Source organism: Dermacentor variabilis, chromosome 3 (assembly GCF_050947875.1).
Source record: "Dermacentor variabilis isolate Ectoservices chromosome 3, ASM5094787v1, whole genome shotgun sequence".
NCBI lineage: Eukaryota > Metazoa > Arthropoda > Arachnida > Ixodida > Ixodidae > Dermacentor > Dermacentor variabilis.
Window position 1 is genome coordinate 227399261 of NC_134570.1, and position 20292 is coordinate 227419552.

The 20292-nt window shown below is 48.2% G+C and overlaps 1 protein-coding gene and 1 long non-coding RNA gene across 5 annotated transcripts in view; one reads left to right on the forward strand and one right to left on the reverse strand.

Moving 5' to 3' along the window:
• The window catches only part of LOC142576680 (uncharacterized), a 516248-nt gene that overhangs the window by 257371 nt on the left and 238585 nt on the right, over positions 1-20292 (reverse strand). For all 4 annotated transcript variants that reach the window (XM_075686909.1, XM_075686911.1, XM_075686910.1 and 1 more), the window contains exon 10: positions 12409-12489. In XM_075686909.1, coding sequence (XP_075543024.1) covers positions 12409-12489 — 81 coding nt within the window. The remainder of the gene's footprint in view (positions 1-12408; positions 12490-20292) is intronic.
• LOC142576681 (uncharacterized) overlaps positions 17930-20292 on the forward strand; it is a 28096-nt gene continuing 25733 nt past the window's right edge. Inside the window, exon 1 of the long non-coding RNA XR_012826921.1 lies at positions 17930-18310. This is a non-coding gene — a long non-coding RNA (uncharacterized LOC142576681). The remainder of the gene's footprint in view (positions 18311-20292) is intronic.

Sequence of the window (20292 nt, forward strand, 5' to 3'; positions counted from 1 at the left end):
TCCCACTTCTCATACAAATACAAGATGAGGGGAGTGGGGGACAGGGAAAAGGTGACGTGAGAAAGCAAGGAAGCACTAGATAAATTTAAGTTCAAGGTACGGTTTCTGCTGTTTCTGAAAAATAAAACCATGCAAATATGTCTAGCCGAAAACTTACGCAGGGCGGGCTGAAGCAGATCGAGCCCCATTAATTAAAGTGCACTGCGCGGTCTAGGCGACACAACGGAAGCCGTCGCACGTTAATTCAACACTTCTTTGCTAGCCGCGATAGCTTCGCGGCTATGGCATTGCTCGAGGTCACGGATTTGACCGAGGCAGCAGCATTTCGACGAGGCGAAATAAAAACACTCGCGCACTTTCATTTAGGGACATGTTAAAGAACCCCACTGTGCCACAAGTCGGAGTCCGTCACTATGGCCTGCCTCATATTCCGGTTGTGGTTTTGGCACGTACAACTACATAATCCAATTCAAGTTTAATGTTTGTGTCATGATGCGATGTTCCATGTGAGGCAATGACAATGTTCAACCCTCTCAGAGGTTATGAAATATGGCGCACAAAAACGCCTGCAAACACCTTTGTGTTTGCTTGAGGCGTTGAGAAAAAGCCTTTCTGCTTTTTCTCCGTTTTGTGTGCCTTGAGGGTTGCAGTTAAAGCATCACAGCTTCCCTGTGAGAACTTACAACGCCAAAGAATACAAGCGCATGTAGTATACAGATACAAAATAAGCACTTCAACAAAAGTGTCACTGGTGCTAAGGAGAGGGGGAGATCATTATTTTCGGAACCTCTGTCCACTTGACCAATCAAGTTAGTTCTTTCTATCAAATTCCAACAACTTGCACCGCAATAATTAAATAAAAAAAAATGATTTCATGTGCTGGTACGTCGTTCAACTTATCATTACTGTCTAATTGTGAAAGCGTTGCCCATGGCCGCCACAACCCATGCATGAGCTACACCCATCTGTAAAAGGCGTGGATCAGAAGCGGCCCTGTTGCTAGACATTGACGGCCGCAGATAATTGGAATCTCCCAGGCGCCGGCAGAAAAAAAGTACCCTACTGGTACGTCAATGAACCTAGGAAAACACGTACAGATACTTTTTACGCAGTCAAAACCTGAAACTGAGGTAATTACGCGCTTGTTTGAGCACACCGTGTGCGTGCGTCGTGTTTCATCAACGCGAGCTCTCAACGTGCGGGCGCTTAACACCTTAGATAATGGTCCTTTCTCGCTTTTTGTTTTTGCGTAATTCCATCACGACATTATTAAGGCCAGTTACCGACTGACGAAGCAAAATCTCGCCTCAAAAACTGCTCCGCAGGTTTGAACAAACTTTTCCGCGGATTTTTTCCAGTAGTGTGTTAGCCCTCGTCTGCTATATACTGCAAGGAAAACATAGGTGGCGCCATAGTCGAGGCCGCGCCGAGCGCGGAGGAGGAGGGTAGTGGTTGGCGCCAACGTTTTTAGAACGATGGCTTGTACATTGCGCTTCATCGCACGTCGATCGTGATCACTTGGAAGCTGGGAAGCGGTGCACATGTGCCACTGTGATCATTTTGAGGTGCGTAGTGCGTGATATTGCGCTGCTCTTGTGTTATGTTACAGATAATGCGGCGTGCACTCATTGCATCGAAAGCGGGAACATGTTTTGTGTAGTTTAGTTTGGTGGCAAAATTTCTTGCAGATGTGCTTGTGGCTTAGCACTCACCAGAGAAGCAGCTGAATGCAATGCAGACAGCGTGTTCACGCAAAAATTTGACAGGAGATGCGTATTGTACCCAGCAGTTCCTTAGGGGGCTAGAGGAGGCATTCACATTCTTAACAGCGATGCCATTTAAGCTGGTGTTAGGCCAGTGAACGTGCGCAGCAAAACCTCGCTGAGCGATGACGCCATCGCGCGCACCGGTACTGCTTCACCGCAGCTTTGCCTCGCCGCGCCGTACGGAGGTCGCGCATGCGGTGGTTGCGGATCTAACCCTGTATTAACCCCGTCAAAGGGCAGACAGTATGTTGAAATAAATAAATAAGCCGTGACGTCCCCATGGCGGTATAACATCTGCTCCGCACCACCGCCAAGGTTGATCTAAATAGGTCGCGAAGCTTCGGGCGAAAAGCGGTTCAGAACAAATTGTCACCGACATCAGCAGACGATAGTTACAGGAGCAGCGATCGAAGCGCGGCTACATATTTGAGGGAACAAAGAATGGGAAAGAAAAAAGTGTTTTGCAAATAAAGCGAGACGCAGTTACATTCATTCAACGAAAATAAAATTCCTTATCAATTTTATATATGCGTGACAAATAAAGAAAAGACAACTCTATTTTATTTCATCATTATCAATAAATAACTTTTTTCAACGCCCATCATAAGAGGGAGCGTTGACGCCGCTATCACTGGCCAGTCAATGTAGCTCTTGCAGTATTAAAAAAGGCGCGCTCGTAAAGTTCAGCTGTTACAATACGCACCCCTTAACACGTTGTGCTCTTTTGCTTGTCGACGTTTGTCTGAATTTGGTGACGTGGGTAGCTTCGTCGATTCTCAACCTGTTCAGTAAAAAATAGTAAGTTACAACTGCCAGATAATTGTTTACTTTAGTTGTTTTCGTGCGACTGCGCAGGCCAACGGGCTTGGCGTGCGACAATAGAACCACCACTCTACATCTAAAGCTTTCAATGGCCTCAAAAGAAAGTATGTTCTGTTCAGGGGTGCGATTTCGACACCCGTACGGCTCACCCTTTGTTGCATCGCTTTCCGCGCTGAAAGATCGAAACGCCGATCAAGTCGAATGGCGGGGCATTTAAATATACAGCTCTAATGGCAGACCACCAAAAAAAATTTCGCGCCTTTGAGAAGAAAATGACGTCACTTCTGTTTTTAACGGATATGGCGTCACATTGCTCTTTTTCTTCCGCCGGAAGTGTTCACTCCTCGTGCAGACGGCGCTAAGCCCCATGAACCGCCATGTTTTGAACGTATGGGCTCCTATGGAATCTTCGCTACCAGGTATATTTATCTTGCCACCGCAAAGATCAGCCGGGTTTTCAACGAAGGGAGCGATGGGGCGACAGACGAAGAGCGTCACTCCCGAAGAAGCGCGGCGCGAAAGCCGCCGCACCTTTTCACCACCACCTCGAGAACGGATGCGGCGACTTCAGTCCCATCCCGAATACCGCGCCGCCGGTGAAGCGGCGGCGAAACGTCAGCGACTTGCAGAAGAGCGGCACAACACATTGTACGTACTTTAATGACCTAGTGTTCATGGCTCTTTTGGGGGCTAACGAAGACACCACGCAGAAAACTTGGCCGAGTCTCCAAGCATAACCAAGCATAAATTTAACCGAACCAAAATAACCTAGTTGGGGTCGCCAGCTTCACTCTTTGCCCAGTCTTTGCGCCACCAGTGCGAAGCTGCCCCAGATTTTTTTTTTTTGAACAGAGAAGCTTTGTGCTTTCAGCGTGCATAATTTTACGCAATTCTTGAGGAGTTTAACACTTCCCTAAGTGGGATGCGAGCTACCCCGCAAGGCGCTCACTGCAAAAAATATCTCGCTTGCGGCATTAACTAGGCTGCATAAAATCTTTGAACAAGGGGAGTGAAGTAGAGCCAACTGCTAAGCTCGGTCTGATGTGTGCATGTGGATTACTGTACTATGTAATAAAGTGCTTCCTCTCGTCTTGTAGACCTGTACAACAAAAGCAGTGATAGAAAATATTTAGTGCATGTTGAGGTTCGCCAAGGAGCCCACATATGTACCTAATTTATTTTTTTACGAAGCTAAAGATGTTTAAAGGGCATGTTGCTGACGCATGAGGACGCGGAGAGTGAAAAAAACGATGTGGTGATGTCATTCCCAGGTTCATTGCGGGCAGCCCCAGCATTGTTTTTGTCTGTGTGCGTGCACAAATTTCTCTGCGACCAATGACTGTATTTGCGGTAGATGAGCGAATGAAACAAAAAAGATGAAAGGTGGCGTTTATGGCGTTCCTGGTTTATGTTCGCTTGCGCTAACACCAAGCCTTTTAGCAAAAACCAACTCGTCCATGGTGGCCTACAAATGTGATCTTGCTTCATTTTTAAATTGCATGGCTAAACATTTGCTGCGCGTTCCGGTATTGCAAATAACGCACCTTTCCATTGTCCGCTCTCAGAAGCAGTGTCGCCAATTTTAATAATGCATCTCTGAGCTGCAAACACTTTGTGATGTTTGCACCACGCACTACATTGAAAATTCAAACGCGAAGCATGTGCTAGCTGCCATGTGCTGCCACCTTCAAAAGCCGCCAAATCTGCACACCAGCTGGAAGTAGCGCCACCTACGACTTTCATCGCTCCTCTGTTCGCTCCGCCGACTCCCGCCCGTTCCACTATCTCCTTCTAAACACTATTAGCGGCGAGAATTTGGAGTGGCGCCCTCTTGCAAGTGACGTCACGGCCAGGACTCCGCTCGCTCAGCTGCCACGCGTGCTCGTTCCCTTCGTGTATGCCTGGGGTATGGGTGGCTCAAGCCGTGCTTATTGAAGGGTATGTCGGCTTCTTTCTGCTGCTATGCCTGAACCACAGTTCTTTCTCCTAAAGCGCGAGAGACGATAAAATTTGCGGCTTGGATATCACAAGCTATGTAGCTGTACAGGGGTCTACTGGTTTTACAATGCATATGTGCACCGTGTCTGTCTATAGATTTTGCGTAAAAAGAATTTCTGCAAATTCAGCACGCGAAGTTGTGTATGATGCTTCGCTAAACACTTAACAATCGTAAGTATTTAGCTATGAGAAACACTGCATTTTACATGGAAGAAAAATCTTGGTAATTGGCGTGAGCATGTTATCCGTGTTAGAAAGACACTGCCCAGCGAAACTGTCATCATGATGATTATTACTCTGGTGAGTTCTAGTCAAATATGGTCATTTAGTAATGCGTAAAAGAAAGAGTAAGGCGCGCATTTCTTATGAAAAAGCTTGCTGCTATTGTCACCCCTCTCTGAAACAGGCCTCCAAAAAACGAATTCCTCATGGCTGCTACTGGAAACACTACGGCGCTTCATGTAGAGTATTTACATAGTTGATTCACAAATAACATAGTAGCAATCACCTGAAAGAAAAGTTTCGTGCTTAAGATCGAGAGCCAATCAATTGCAAGCGATGAAATGTTTCATGGTGGCCCTCAGTAGCCTTCATCGACAATATGACACACCCCTCACGCAACGGTAGGAATCAACTGTCGGTATGGCGAGGCACGCGCTTTTCACGAAGCCCATCAGTTTACTATAACTTCGAATTGAAACCATAAAGCATTGTTTACAGCGCCAATTGGAATGCCTAAAGTAATCTCGAGGTACTACAGCGTAGCTTAGAGTGCCTAGAAAAGAAAAATCCAAGCACCTTCTGCCTCACCATGTCTCGATGCAGCGTTGCTTAGTTATACAAACGGAGAACTATTTGCTTCGTCACACATAAAAGAGAACCTCACAAACCTCCATAAAGAAAACACCACAAGCCTTACATATTTCACTTGATTTTTACCCTCCACTGGGGAATTATGATATCTTCAATATGTCCCTTACTACTAATGATTGACGCTTCGACTTCTTTCTGGCTGTAGCCATACGGTCGAAAAGGCATATTTCACAAAAAAATTTGGGCCGAGCATCCTGTGTCAGTTTGTCAAACATGTATATTTGCCGTCCTGTATATTTCTCAAGCAACAAGCACCAGTAAATTTCTCAAGTGAGTTTAACGCGTAGCACGGAAAAGGGAATATATATTGGTGCATTCCTTTTCATATTCTGGAAATAGCCGTCAGCCTTCATTAGCTTTACTTCAAATTACCGCCACTTAAAGGGCCCCTGAAACGGTTCGGACAAATTTTGTAGATCCGTAGGGTTCAGCTTAATTAGAACATTCGCACCACAATTTAAGTGAAGCGTTACGTATTACTGGAGCTACAAGCGATTAGAAGTTACCCTCCTCCCTAGCCATGCTTTTCCTCCTCAACTCGTTCGCCGAGCGAGCGGGGCTAAGCTCCGCCTTCACTGGTTCAGCGTCACGATGCGACGTCACATCGTCCACTTCCGGTTGTTTTGGAGCCCGCCCCCACCCGCGCGAGACCTCTCCGCTAGCCGCTTGGCCGTCGACCCCAAGCGAGAGCTATCGAAGCAGCGTGCGTTGCGAGCATTCTGTCGTAGCGCCGAACATGTCTGGTATTCCGTTAACCACACACTAGCGGTAACCACAGGCAAGCTGGTCATTTCGGCAAATGACTGGAGGCATAAACTCAAGCTGATGAAGGAACTTTAGCGTAGATGTACGTGAGCGGCCTGATCGGTCTGCACGGTCCATACACTTGTTGGCGCAGCGCTTAACCAGCCAAACACAGCGCTAATATTGCTCTAAACAAGTGTAAAACATTTTAAACATTTATAAAAACAATGTGCTGATGATTACACTCCTGCGAAAAATACACACCAGCAACAAAGAAGAATATACTTCGTTGCTGCTACTGTGTATGGTTGAGCTCTGTGCCACCAGGTGGCTGCACCATGCAGACCATTCACATTTGCCCTTCTGCTCATCTCATGGGTCATCCCGTTACGGCACAGTCAAGTGGCCAAACTCTGTCCCCTTGCACTTTCGTTTGCCTAATACCGGACTCGCGAAACGCTATTGCGTTAGTAATCTTCCGGTGTAAAGTGACGGCCACAAACACGCAAATCCTGGCGCCGATCGGATAGCGGCAGTCCGATGCCCAGCAGCCAGTTCGCTCGTACGCTGCCTTGCAGAGGGACACGATGTCGCAGCTTGCCACATTGCCACTCGCTATGTTTGCAGTCCACAAGGCAACAAAGTCGAATTATAGTGCTCGCGAAAAGACTGAGACCGATTCTGAACGCGGAGCTCTCGTCAAAATGGAGTACGTTGTAACACAAGCAGACGACACTTGCTGTGTGCCGGAAGTGCTCAAGTGTACTGAAAAATTATTCTTGTGCATTCTCTTTATGTTACTTCCTTTTCATAAAAACAAATTAGCTAACATTCCAACTATTATGAAGATAATTTGTTTACCATAAAGTTGGAAAAATTATCAATCACGCGCCCTTGTCAGCCAATCGGATAGCTCGCCCCACTGACGTCGTATGGGTCATTTCGGTCATATGGGTAGGGGCGGCTTAAAATTCTGCCGAGCACTGTGCTGCGATCGGCAGCGATGTGCATTTTTAAAACCTTATAATAAATTACACGCTTTATGCGGGGCACTTAGATGTGTCAATTAATGATCAGAAGGACCTACTCTAACGACTCAGTACGTTTGTAGAAAATAGTCAAAAGCGTTTCAGGGTCCCTTTAACATGAAGAACCACCTAATTTTGAGAAGCAGGTAAAGAAGCAAGTGGTGTTTGTAGAATCTAAACTGCAATGTTAATGAAGTCCTCGTGTTACTGCCGAGCATTTCTGTGAAGAAATGCACAAATTCGATATTATACGGCGAACCACTCGTCATGAGCAAACCTGTTTTAGCAGATTAAAATCAAGGTAACTGTTGTAAAGGTCATATATAACCAGCGTTTGTGACATACTTGTTGCATCGCGGCATGCATGGTATCATAACTGGATTATTATTAAATGCTATGTCTTTGCGGTTTTCGATCCGCTCATGAAAAACCCGCAATGGGCTGGTCTGCGCTCCTTCGGCTGGCACTGTAGCATTGCCTTTGAGAGCTACATTGTTGTCTAAGAAATAAGCTCTGAATTAATTTTCGCAAATGAAGACGTCGTAAAAATATATTTGATATTACCGCCATAAGTATACAAGCAGAGATAACGAGTGCGAACAAATGAAAACACCGCAGAAAGCACCCGAACTGTAGCAGACGAAAGGCACGAGTCGGTGCCCTGACGTCACGCGAGCGGCACTCGACATAAGACTCCTCAAACTTGACAAAGTAGCGACACTCTCCGCCTTCGTTCCTCTTCGTTTCTCCTCTCTTTGGCGCTCCCTTTTAGGAGGTGAAACTCCCATCAGCGCGAGCGAGCGCGGGTGACCAGATAAGGTCACAATTTTTTTATGAGCGACGGGGCCGTATACAGTGGCGGCGCCATGCGGCGCGTCGTAGAAGCCACAGCGAAAAAAAAAAATGCAGCGTCCGGGCAGGCTGCTCCGGCGCGCTCTCAACAGCGGTAATTTCTTTCCAGGCCGCCAGCACGATAACGGCTCCGCGGGCTTGTGACCTTTTCTGGTCGCCACAAACAGCGGAGTTTCCTCTCCTAAATGTTTCTTGCTCCGTGCTCCTAGACCATGGCTATAGTGTACTAGATTAGGTGTAGTGGGGCGCGGACTGGAGCCGCTGTGAAGCTATAATCCCAGGCACGCCTAGGTGGCGTTGCAGTACCTTTCACCTGGGTCATCGTCCGCACTCCCGCATGCTCCCACCACTCAAGCGGCGTTCTGGCGCGCATCGAATGTATTTTATGAAGTCGATTCAATGCTAATTCTATGGACGCTTAAAAAAAAGAAAGCATGCAACACCACATATATTGTTTACAAGTATAGGGCTATGCGGAGACTTCGCGAAAAAAACAAGGAACCTTTTACCACATACAGAACAGCATTTATTTTATTCAAATATACAGCACTGAAGGAAAAAGTACTGAGGAACCGCAGTTCACGTGCTCCTGCTGAGCTTAAGATGTTTAGCTTGCTGCCGTTTTGCGGCATTTCAGCTATTCAGACCCTTAACAAGGAAGTGCAAGCGCGTGAGTATGTAAAATGAAACAATTTTTACACTCACTTGTTCCCTGTGCTGGTCGCAACCAACAATGTTAGAGCTCAAAAAGTTTGCTTTAACATGCGACGCAACATCACAGATGATGTTGGCATGCAGCTCTGTTACACTAAAACATTTAGTGAATATATTTTCGCGTGCAAGCATGAAGTTGTACAGCCCTTTTGGTGGGTACAACAGTCCACCCAAGTCGCATTGCTCGAGGGGAGGCGGTCAGAAGCTGCTGCTGCTGGCTCAACTAGTAGTATCTTCTTACACGACGCACAGTTGAGGCTGAGCACGCATTTTCGTGCTACATATCCAGCAGTGTAGTATATAAGTCGCACTTCTCTCAATCACAAGTGAGAAGTGTTGAGCACTGCTGCGAGAGATTGTTTATAAAGAAATTTCTGCTTCCTCGAGTTTGCCTTGAGCAAGGATCTTATCAATCCTTTTTGGCCCAGGATGTGAGCATTCCCGGTCATCAACACAAATCAGTGCGCTAACAATGCAGCACCAGCATAATTTTGAAATTTGTGCATATCCCACTGATCGATCGGTTTGGGAACATTTTCAATGTCCACTGGAACGGCTGGCTCCACACATACGTCCGGTTCGTTGGGTTGCGGCGTTGCACAGCAGCCGTGTATGTCTTCATCACAGAATTTCTTTGTTCCGTCATCTTTCGTTGCTTCTTCACACCGCCTTTTCGGTGGCAGTCGTTCTCGAGTGGGCTTCTTCGAAAGATACTTCGGAATGTTCGGCAGTATAGTGGGCACGGCGTCCGGTGAAAGCGATGGCTTTCCACGTGGAAGGTGCACCTCTTTTCCATCAATCACATGCACATAGTCTCTCAAAATGTACTTATCCTCGAAGTGCAACTCACAAAGAGCGTCAGTCAGTTCTAAAGCCTTGTCAGGGGGATGAAGGTTGCGCTCCCAAATCCGGCGCTTGCATTCCTCATCGGGGACTCTAAACAATGAAAGTTTTGGCGAGTTTTTAGCGCCGCTATACCCCGTCATGCAACCAGGCGCGAAGCAATAGTTCCTGCGTCGAGGCTTCATCGTGAAGAAAAAAACACAGTACACCATGAATATCGGAGCACAGCGAAGCGTCAACACACAAGAAGCACGTCGAGACAGGCAAGCCGGCAAGCACTCGCTGCGCCCCGGCGGAATCCCCAGGTGAAAGGCGCAGCTGTGCCACCTCGCGGCCGCTTGAGGTTTCTGGGATTTGAGCTTCACGCGCGCAGCCTACCAGGGTCTTCCCTCGGCCCACTACACCTAATCTAGTACACTATAACCATGGCACCGCCTACAAGGCTTGAGCGTAGGAGAGGACATTTTGCAGAGTGAATGCATGCATAGGAAGGCGGTGCACTTTAAGCGTTTGCGTTGGCTTTGTAGCTCCGAGTAACGTCGTGTACAGCAAATAATATCTGTAAGGAGGGTTATACCAATTCCGTGACGGTAGCATTCTTTCCTCTTTTGATAACTATCTTTTAAAGTGCCCAAACGATCACTAACACCTCGTGTGTTCTACAATTAGGTACGTAATATTTGTCAAGCGCGAGTCGCAAGGTCTGGCTGCGAATGGTTGTAAATCACACGTTTACGATCGAACGCCAACATCCTGGGCTCCAGCAAGCCCTCACTAGAGGCCAAAATTCTGCGCCGTCCTTACCATGCGAATTCGCGGCGCGCATCAGCTATGAAGCACAGAGGTGGCAGAGGGTACGAACGCACCAACCTTAATGCCCTACTGCAGGTGCGTCTCAGAGACCTAGTGGCCGTACGGACTCGTGCGACCGAATGAACGAGCGTGCGAATGACTAAACGAATGGTTAAACGACTAAACCAACGACAACTAAACCGGCCAGTGAACGCGCAGGCCACGGCACATTTTTCTTGCGAGTGGTCCACCGCCGCATCTTAACCTTCACACACTTTAAAGATGACGCCAATTATCACGTTCGTCTCAAAGACCCATGATGCTGTCGTTCGGCGACGAACGCACCCCATAACTCGATTTCGGGAGAGCACGTACACTTTTCCTTCGTATCACAAATCCACGGGGCGACCGCCAACGACGAACACAAACAAAAGAGGCAAACAAATGTTTTTGCCTTTAAGAAGGCTAGTCGGTAGCTACACACGTCAAAGAACTGCTTTCCTAAGATGAGTTTTACGATCGAGCCTCAAATTATGTCAAAAGGACTGTGCTGAATCTTAAAGGTATCGTAATCACGTTTTCGCGCACAGCCTCGCGTGCCCGTTTTGTAGGGCTGTTGGCGTACAAAACGATTAAGCGCTCATATAAACAAAGTACACGTCACGTAGGAATCATATTATTGCGTGCAGAAAAATGGCAACATTCTAAGTGAACTGTGCAATATCTGCTACGTTACAGCCTGCAACAAATTACGCAAGCCTGGCACACACTTCCTATGAGAGACTCGCAACTTGCCTCGCGTAGTCGTGTGGAATATGTTAGGTTGAAGCGCTCCGTGCCAAGTCAATGAATCCCTGTCTTTATTCTTAACCTGTCTCGTCGCTACCACGAAGAGCTTCTTGCCTTCGCTGAAACTATTTTGGCATTCGAAAGCGCAGCACATCATGGTCAGAGAAAAAAAAAAGCGACGTTTCACTTGCACGAACTTAGTCTAAGACGTTCGCAAACAAAACAAGACGGAAGAGCAACGGCGACAACAGGCGCTCCTCGCCAGTCGGTACACGCTCCTCAATCAAAAATGGCGGTGGAACGCGACTCTCAAAAGCAGCCGGCGCGAAGGCCCACGCGATGCCATTAGGCCAATAGCGACGCGGCCTCGGCCAGGGGGCATTCTTCAAAGCATGTCGCTACTTTGAGGATCCGAACATAATCTTAACAAGTGCACAAGCTCTGCGCGGCGGAGTTTAAGAGAAGTACGCCGAACAAGAGCTTTCTCTGCAAGGTCCAGTGCGATGGCTGAGGGGCGCCTTCGTCACTGAAATCTGCAGCGCAACTCTTGTAATGCGCCATTTTACCTTGCTGGCTCATGACAGTCTCGCGTACGCCGGTTTCGACAATATGTTTGATCTATACAATTTTTTTTCGTTGCCTTTGCTGTGAGCGCGGGTTTTCAAGACCCTCCATTTCTTTTTAAACAAATTTCTTGTCATAATTATTGGGGGAGTTAAAACGGCCTTCATGTAATACAGCACATTGGCAGGTTGTTTCTGCGTTCGTTTGGCAATGCATTACATCTTTAAAGCAAGTTAAGCAAGCTCCGAAAGAAAAGGTGCGCATTCTTGCACGCGTAAGTTTTAATAGTGGCACCAGGAGTCTGCAATATGTTCGGCTTATTTCTTAACACATTCTGTCAGATGGACTGCACCTGTATGCCTTTCTCGTTCACTGCGTCCAGGCAAGTGTTGCATATGTCCACAGAAAACCGGTGGAAGTTCATCTCTAAACTAGACGTATTCTATACACGCGCGCAAGGTGCTGAAAAACACATTTGTTTTCATGATTTTGTGACACTGTTACGCTTTTTTGTTACATTTGCTTACATTGTTAGATAGATGTCCAAGATATTAAACCATGTGATGTGTTCTTACACCACCTTTAAGAGGATACGTTGCAATATGTATGTCATTCCGTCTTACTCCTGGTTGTCAGCTGCATCAACACGGCATTCACGCTGTATCAGCAGCTCGCAAATCGATGCCTGTTCACCGACGACAGCCCTGTAACGAAACGAGTGAACGAGCGTCCAGCACCAATTAAAATTCAGTGTTCATGAGAAGAATCTATACAGAAGCGCCTAATTAATAGTTGCGGCTTTGCACTCTAAGCACGGTAACTTATAATAGAAGTACGCATTTTCACATATAAATACATGTTACGTTTCAAGATTTTTGCATGATTTCCCGTTACTTCGTACTCGTATTTATTATTTATTTGTTGGCTAATCGCTCCCTTTCTTCTTCAGCATGCTTTTATGGACTGAACACTATTAACACCGTTCAATAACACGTCTTTCCCAAATAAAACAGTATTTACTTTGAAAAGTTTCTTTTTCTAAATTAGTGTAACCCGCCCAAGTTTTGATGGATCCCTCAGGTATGTGCCTAGCAACAATTTGTCGGCTACTACGGAAGCAGCGACTACATGAGTCTGAAGCGAACGAGCTTCTGGCTGCCATGCCCTTCTTGGGGTTACCTGAGAAGACAGGAAAGACATGCTGTGGTTGAACGCAGTTAAACCAAGTCAGTCGAGCGATAGCACGGTTTTGCTTGCTCAGGGCGCGGATAAAGACGCTGCTCGGAGCGGCAGCAGCAGCGAGTGAATTGACGACCTTGATTCTGCGTCTCGCTTCAACGCGAACTAAGCGTCGAATGCACAGCGCATACGAAGCTACCAGCCCTTGTCGCCCTTTGCACGCATCGCAGATGTCTGTCAGTCAGTCAGTGTTTCATTTTCACCAAACAAACGCATCTGTAAAAAAAGGGAGACGGCGAAAAAGCTGCGGATACTGCAGCTTTAACGTATTGTTACGGGAATGTTGCGAGTTATGGGGATGCGCGACTCTCACGCGTCCCCTGATGTGTTGTTTTCCCGCACGGCTCGCGTCTCCTGTAATCCGGCTTCGCCGCGTGGCCTGGCGCTCGCGGCAGTCGGAGTGGTTGAGGCGCAGTACGGGAGATGGCGCGAGTGTTGCGCTGCTAAGGCCGCCGACAGGCGGGGTTACTTGGGCGCCGAAAGACAAGGCGCTTCCTCTTTCCGGGCGGATCGGCGAACAGCGCGGACGTCCTGCGCGCGCGCCGACCCATACTTCTGCGAGACCGCCTCGCGTGGCCTGCCTTCAAACGCGCCACCGTTCGCATGACCGTACGCGCGAACGATCAGGCGTTGGGATCCAGCATGGGGCGAACATATTCGCTCGTTATCCGGTCGCGGTGAGTCGGACTTCTAGATTTGTCGCGCGCCCACCGGCATGTTTTGTGGATAGCAACTCGGCTAGCAGGCATTGATCTATGAAAGGTGCAATAAATGCCCTTGTGATTGTTTGCACTGCTGTGTTGTCGTTCCTTTGTCCCAAGATCATGGGTGTGAGAACCCCACAGAGTAAAGAAAGACTGTATTTACAATATATATAGATGAGTCAGAGTAGTTAAGATGGCTGACCGAGAACAACACGCCGCAGCCCAGTCTCGCCGATCTTCTTCTTCCGCCTTCTTCTTTTATCCTTCCCTAACAGGACTCCTGGGAAGTGAAGTGCCGTCTCGGTGCATGGTATGGCGAAGAATTGTAAGCGAAGTATGGCTTCAGCCGCGAAACGTGCACAACGTCAACAGTCGTCGAACTTGAGGATCCATCAAACTAGCGGCGAAATCTCGCAATCTACGCCGTTAACGTGACGTAGCACTTCATAAGGCCCTGCGTAGCGAGAGAAGCTTCTGGGAGAGGCCAACCCGACGACATGGTGACTACAGGAGCAATCATGCACCTGGTACTTCGCGATGGCATCGGTCATGACGCTCTTTTTGTATATGCTGCGAGGCTAATAAACGAGATCGGGCGACTTGACGCGCCATGCGCCCGCGATCGATGACTTGACGAGCGTACTGAGTTGCAACACGTGGCACAGAAGGGAGGTGGTGTGAAACGGCAATGTGGGGTCACGACCATACAAAAGATAAAAAGGTGAATATCCTGCGGTGTCATGTCGCGACGAGTTATACGCGAACGTCACGTATGCCAGCGTGGTGTCTCAGTCACGGTAATCGTTGTGGACGTACATCGACGACATCTCTGTGATTGTTCGATTGAGACGTTCCGTAAGAGCATTAATTTGTCGGTAGTAGGCGGTGGACAGCTTGTGCTCAGTAGCACAAGATAGGAGGAGGTGCTCGACAACTCAATTTAATTCAGCTTTATTCAAAATCTGCCAGATGTTTGGAGCACGGATAAAAAGCCTGAAAAGGCTTGACTGGGTCCGTGCACCATAGCATGACATACAGTGGCATTAATTCCATACAAAATGTAGAGAAAATCAATTTGCAGGAAATGCAAAAACCATAGAAAATACAAAATCAATGTAAACAGCAGGCAAATATCTGCGTAGAGAAAATCCACGAATATACAAGAACACCATGGAAAATTCACTGGATCAGAAACGAGAAGAAAAAAGTACAGAAAATACAAGTAACGTTTCAGAAAAAAAAAATAGAACAATGGAGAGTTATACATATATGTTGCGCAGCTGATTAAAGGGGTTGAGACACCAAATTTTGAGGCTATAAAAAGCATGTTGTAGGCTGCTTCCGTATGCAAGGACACCCAGAACGAGGTATTGGACGGTGCAAACATTTCAAAATAATTTTAATTGAGCTCCAAAGAGTCATTAAAAACTCCTTCTCGTAGTCGAGACCCATCGCTAGCGCGGCAGTTACTACGTCACAGAGGAGGAACGAAAATATTGACGTCATAGCACACCAGCACAAAAACGTGACGTATGATGAGTAGCGATGAAATGCCGATTACGGAGCCTGCTGAGCCGAGCAACCGAGCATAGCCTCCACTACGACCAAGCTACAGGCATATAGAAATCCTTTCTTAATGCAAAGAAGGGGTTAGGCGTGCAGACACGGACACAAGAGGAGAGAAGTGGACAACACGAACGCCGCACGCCGGCCCGCGAACGGCAAACTGCGTGCGGCGAGTTGCCCTGCGGACGGGCCTTTACACGTTTGAGTGTAACACTAGCCGGCCGACTTCGAAAGGGACCAGGATATGCGGCGTTCGTGTTGTCTGCTTCTCTCCTCGCATAGTCGCGTAGTTCGGCAGCTCGGAGCGGACTCTCCTTCGCTTGGCCTTTCCACGTTACCGGCCCGTCCAAGTTACCGGCACGGAAACTCGCCGCACGCCGTTTGCCGTTTGCGGGCCCCCGTGCGACGGCGGTTTTGCTCGCGAACGGCGAGATTTCCTTGCCGTAGAGAGGACGGGCCCGGGACCCATTTGTGCGGCAGCCGTACGGCGAAGCGGTCAATCAGCGACCGAGGAGTGGTCACTCTGGCATCGACGGCAGCTTCACCGCCTCTGATCGTTCGGCGCCGCCGATATCGCCGCCAGGCCTTTTCCGGTTCACTTCAGAGTAAAACTTACGGCGCTTCGGAATGAATCACCGACTCTCACAAGCCGCAATATTTTCTTACCGTTGTTGTCGCTCTTCGCAATAATTATAATAATTGCGACATGCACTTCGAATCGCCAGTGGTTGATCTCTGCTGGCAGAGCACGCGTATGCGCGAGCAGACGACGCAGCATAGTTTTAAAGGGACACTAAAGGTTACTATTAAGTCAACGTGGACTGTTGAAATACAATCACAGAAACCTCAAAACGCTTGTTTCGTGCCAAGGAGAGACTTATTTTAAGAGAAAATGCGTTCTGAAGCGTCCGCGTACCTCTAGCGCAGTTCAAATCGCCCGCCCTCCGATCGAGGAGTACTGACATCATGGTCTCATAGTGACGTTGCGCCATCGGTGAGTAGAACGGCGTCCGCAGACGGCGTTCTGCGCAAAACGCGAACGCGCGGCCAGAAACAGAGCCAAGAGAGAGCCGACAGCAGAGCGAAAGCGAGAGTATGGTGGCTAGCGGAAGCAGAAACGAATTACGTCCCATATTACGTCCCACGGCACACGGAGAGTCCGTTTTCGTTAAACTGTAGGCTGCGGCGAGCTCGCAGCGTGGTCGGCGTGGTCTATGAGAAGCGACGAGCCTTTTCGCACTCGCAACAGGGCATAAACATGTGCGAATCGACGCAAAACTCGGCCTAGAAACGTGCTTCGCCACAGCCAGGGCTCAATACGACCCAAGCTAGCACGACCCAGATGTCGTTTCCCGCACCGCCACCAGGCGCCGCTACTATACCTTAAACTCCAGCGCAAGACGCCCATAAGCTGGTACTTCATTCTATGACGCTAACTTCGACGCTCGTCGCAATGGACCCTGACACCGACAGATTGGCTCGCGATGGTGGGCTCAACTTCAGCGATTTGAGTACCGACGAGCGCGACCTGCTGCTGAGGGCTCGCACTGCCGGCGTCGTTGCGTACTACGACGGCGGCCTCGACACCGGCTCTCCGGAGCGGGAAAGCAACGAGGGCTTCCCGCGACATCACATGGACGTGGCATTCTCGCTGCTTGTTCCAAATGAAAGTTTCGCGAGCCAGCAGAACCCTCACAGCCCGACGCGATAACGAAACTACTGAAACTCCAAAGCGTGCGCGGCGCAGAGTCGAGCGCGCAGAGTCGAGCGAAAACGAAACCTTTCGAACACCCATATTACTGAAGGGCAACGTCAAAATGTTATTTTTTCTTAGAATCGAATAGACGTAGACAAGTAGCATTTTTTTCCGTCTTATAATCGAATGAAATGATATTTTTAATACGAGTAGTTGAGTATTAGTAACACAAATTATGAGGAGTCCTTTCGTCATCGGGCTAGTACCGGAATGTCGCTGGGGGGTCTCAAATCGTGTCATGCATTTACCTCGATTTCTCGGTTACTAAAGCTCTGTTCGCGATTATATTGACGCCTTAGACGTTCTAGAACATTGCTCTACCACTTTAACTTGAGTTTCTGCTAACCTTTAGTGTCCCTTTAAGTCACTATTTTTTGTGGGCCACGTGACCAAGCCATGTTGCGTTTTTTCCTCTGTGACGTCATAGCATCCCCCGGAGCCCAGAAACCGAAATCGCTCGGTATAATAATGCTATTATTATATTATTTATCGGATATATATGAATCCCGCTGTGTGTATCGTGCTCCCTGAAGCATGATGCAACGTTTGAATCAACAAACGCATGAACGAAAATTTTGATGTCTCCACCCCTTTAAAAGAGATCAATTCTATATCGGTGCCATATTTAGCCAACCCAGTTAAAAAGGTCGGTAATGTGTACTTTAATATTTGCTTACCGTAGGTCGGGCGGCTCTAGACAAGAACGAGCGGCCGTGGTCTGTAACTGTCGAGGTGCACCGTTGTAGAGAATGACGTCGTGGAGGAGAAAATCGGCGACGCCTGTTGCGCAACTAGTCGGCAACGCCTTTGTTATCGCGTAGCGTGTCGCGTAATTAGTAGTGACGGCGAGCCACTTATTCCCTCTAGTCGTCCGAAAAGGGCTAAGCAGGTCAAGGCCTACGCAAAAGAACGGTTCCGAGGGAACTTCAATTGGATAGAGTTGTCCGACAGGTGGCAGGGGATGTTTCTTTCGGCGCTCACACAATTCGTAATTTGCGACATAACGACGCACAGAGCGTTAGACACCTGGCCAGAAGGAACGGCGTCGTACTCGGTCGTATGTACACATAACTCCAAGGTGGCCCGCCGTCGGTGCACTGTGAAGTTCGAGAGCGACGCATCGCAGACGACGAGGAACGACGAGGAGCAATTCAGGGCCGTCAGGGTTGATATTGCGGCGGTAGAGGATGCCGTCGTGCAGTACGAACCTGCAGCCCCGGCCATCAGTGCTGCCAGATTGCACTCCGGCGATGATGGGCTGTAAGGATTCGTCGCGTTGTTGTTCATCGCGCATGTCGGTCATGTCAGTAAAACCCATCACGCAGGGGCGCGATCGGAGATATTTTGTTCGATACGCGTTCTGTTCGGTTGCTGCAACGTCACAAAGTGGTAGTATGCAAAATTTGTGACAACGGGGCGTAGAGAGCAGCCAATCAGGAAAAGGTGACCTCACCGGAAGTTTACTTCTGTCATTTGTCGTCTGCTTGCAGACAGTATACTACAAAACGAAATCTTTCTCGTCTTCCAAATGAATGAAATCTTTACCTAAAAAAATGTATTTTTTCTTCTCAAGCCCAAACACGCTTTCAAATAGTAGTACCTGTGACTACTGCAATTTATAATTATTAGTTTCTTTGCGTCGTCCCTAAGTGGTGTCGCGCACAGCTAGAAGAAAAAAGAAAAAGAAATGACGGGAAGAGTGGCGCACCTTTCAAGAGGCAGCGACAACATTCCAGTGGCTCGCTGGCACAGATGATAGCATCGATTTCGCTGTACAACCAACAAATTATTTGTTTCGAGAAACAAAAGCGACGCCGGAATTCACTTTTTGCCATTTCTTCAAACGCGTTTCGCACCGCCACCCACTCTCCTTTAGCGTCAGCAAACAAGGACGGGAGACAACAACACCCTCAATGCGCTAACTTCAACAACTTGATTTTCAGGAAATACACCTATATAACCCATGCACAGTGGTGCCACCTTATCCAAATCTTACCCATCCAAAAAAGCTGTCTCCTTATCTAACAGGTCGATTGAAGGGGCACTAACACACGTGTCTCTATTCTGCCAGATAGCCTGAGCTTCAATGATCTCTCGCACGTCTTTATCTTTGTGCTTCGCAAGAACCCGGCAGGATTCATACACCGGTGCACAGCCGCATTCTTGACAGTGGGTTGACAGATGACCGTATTGCTTATTTTTCACAGTTTGGCAATGTTCCCGTAATCGGTCATTAAGACATCTCCCTGTCTGTCAGATGTATTTTTTCCCACAGGACAGCGGAAGCTCATATACAACAGTCTCTACGCATCCCACTGGCGCTTTTCAATGATTCGTAGAGCACCCGGCAGCTGGCTTACAGTACGGGTCTGTCAATCGACATATTTTTGCCAGCTTTTCTGGTGCGGAAAAGACCACTTTTGTGTCCACCCGGCTAGCCATTTTCTTAAGTTTATGTGCCGTCCTATGCAGGTAGGGCACTACCGCTACCTTCCTTCTACGTTCCATCCCTTGATTTGCCGTGTCCTGAATTGTGCTACCTCACCTGCACCTTTTTAGCAGCCCCTCGACGACCGAAACTTGCACTGATTCCGGAAACCTTGCTGCTGATAACCTTCCCGATTGATCCATAAGGCTCGTATAGATCTTGTGGTGGTAAGACTTCTTTAGAGCAATTCCAAAGCATAAGTTGGCAATGCTCCTCTTGACGAGCTTCGAGTGGGCTGACCTATATGATAACAGGGGCTTATTAGCTCTAGGTTTATACTCTAGGTTTATACTTAAGAAAATCGCGCGCGCCGGTAACCAAAGAACGCGCCGAACAACCACCTATGTTTTCAAGTTTATGGCGAACGATGGCTTGCACGAAGGGAACTGAAAAGTGGTGGCATCATGGCTACGCAAACAGAAAGCTGCGGGCGCCATCGCATCCAGTTCATGTGGAACGATTCGCACGTCCTCTGATGGCGACGCACACTGCTGCGCAGGGTAATCTTCACACGTCGACGTTGCAGCAGCATTGGGAAATCTGGCGAATGGTTGCAAAACGTGTCGGCTTTTGACCTGCTCGAATTGTCGGCACTCGATGATAGCATCAACTGGAGAACAGCTTTTGCAGGAGCAGATTAAAGGCGTCATCAGCAATGCCCTTAAGCACGTGCCCGATATTCTCCACTTCGGTCATGTTACGTCATGTTACGACAAAGTGGCAGCACGTCCTGAATGTACGAGACAGGACTCCA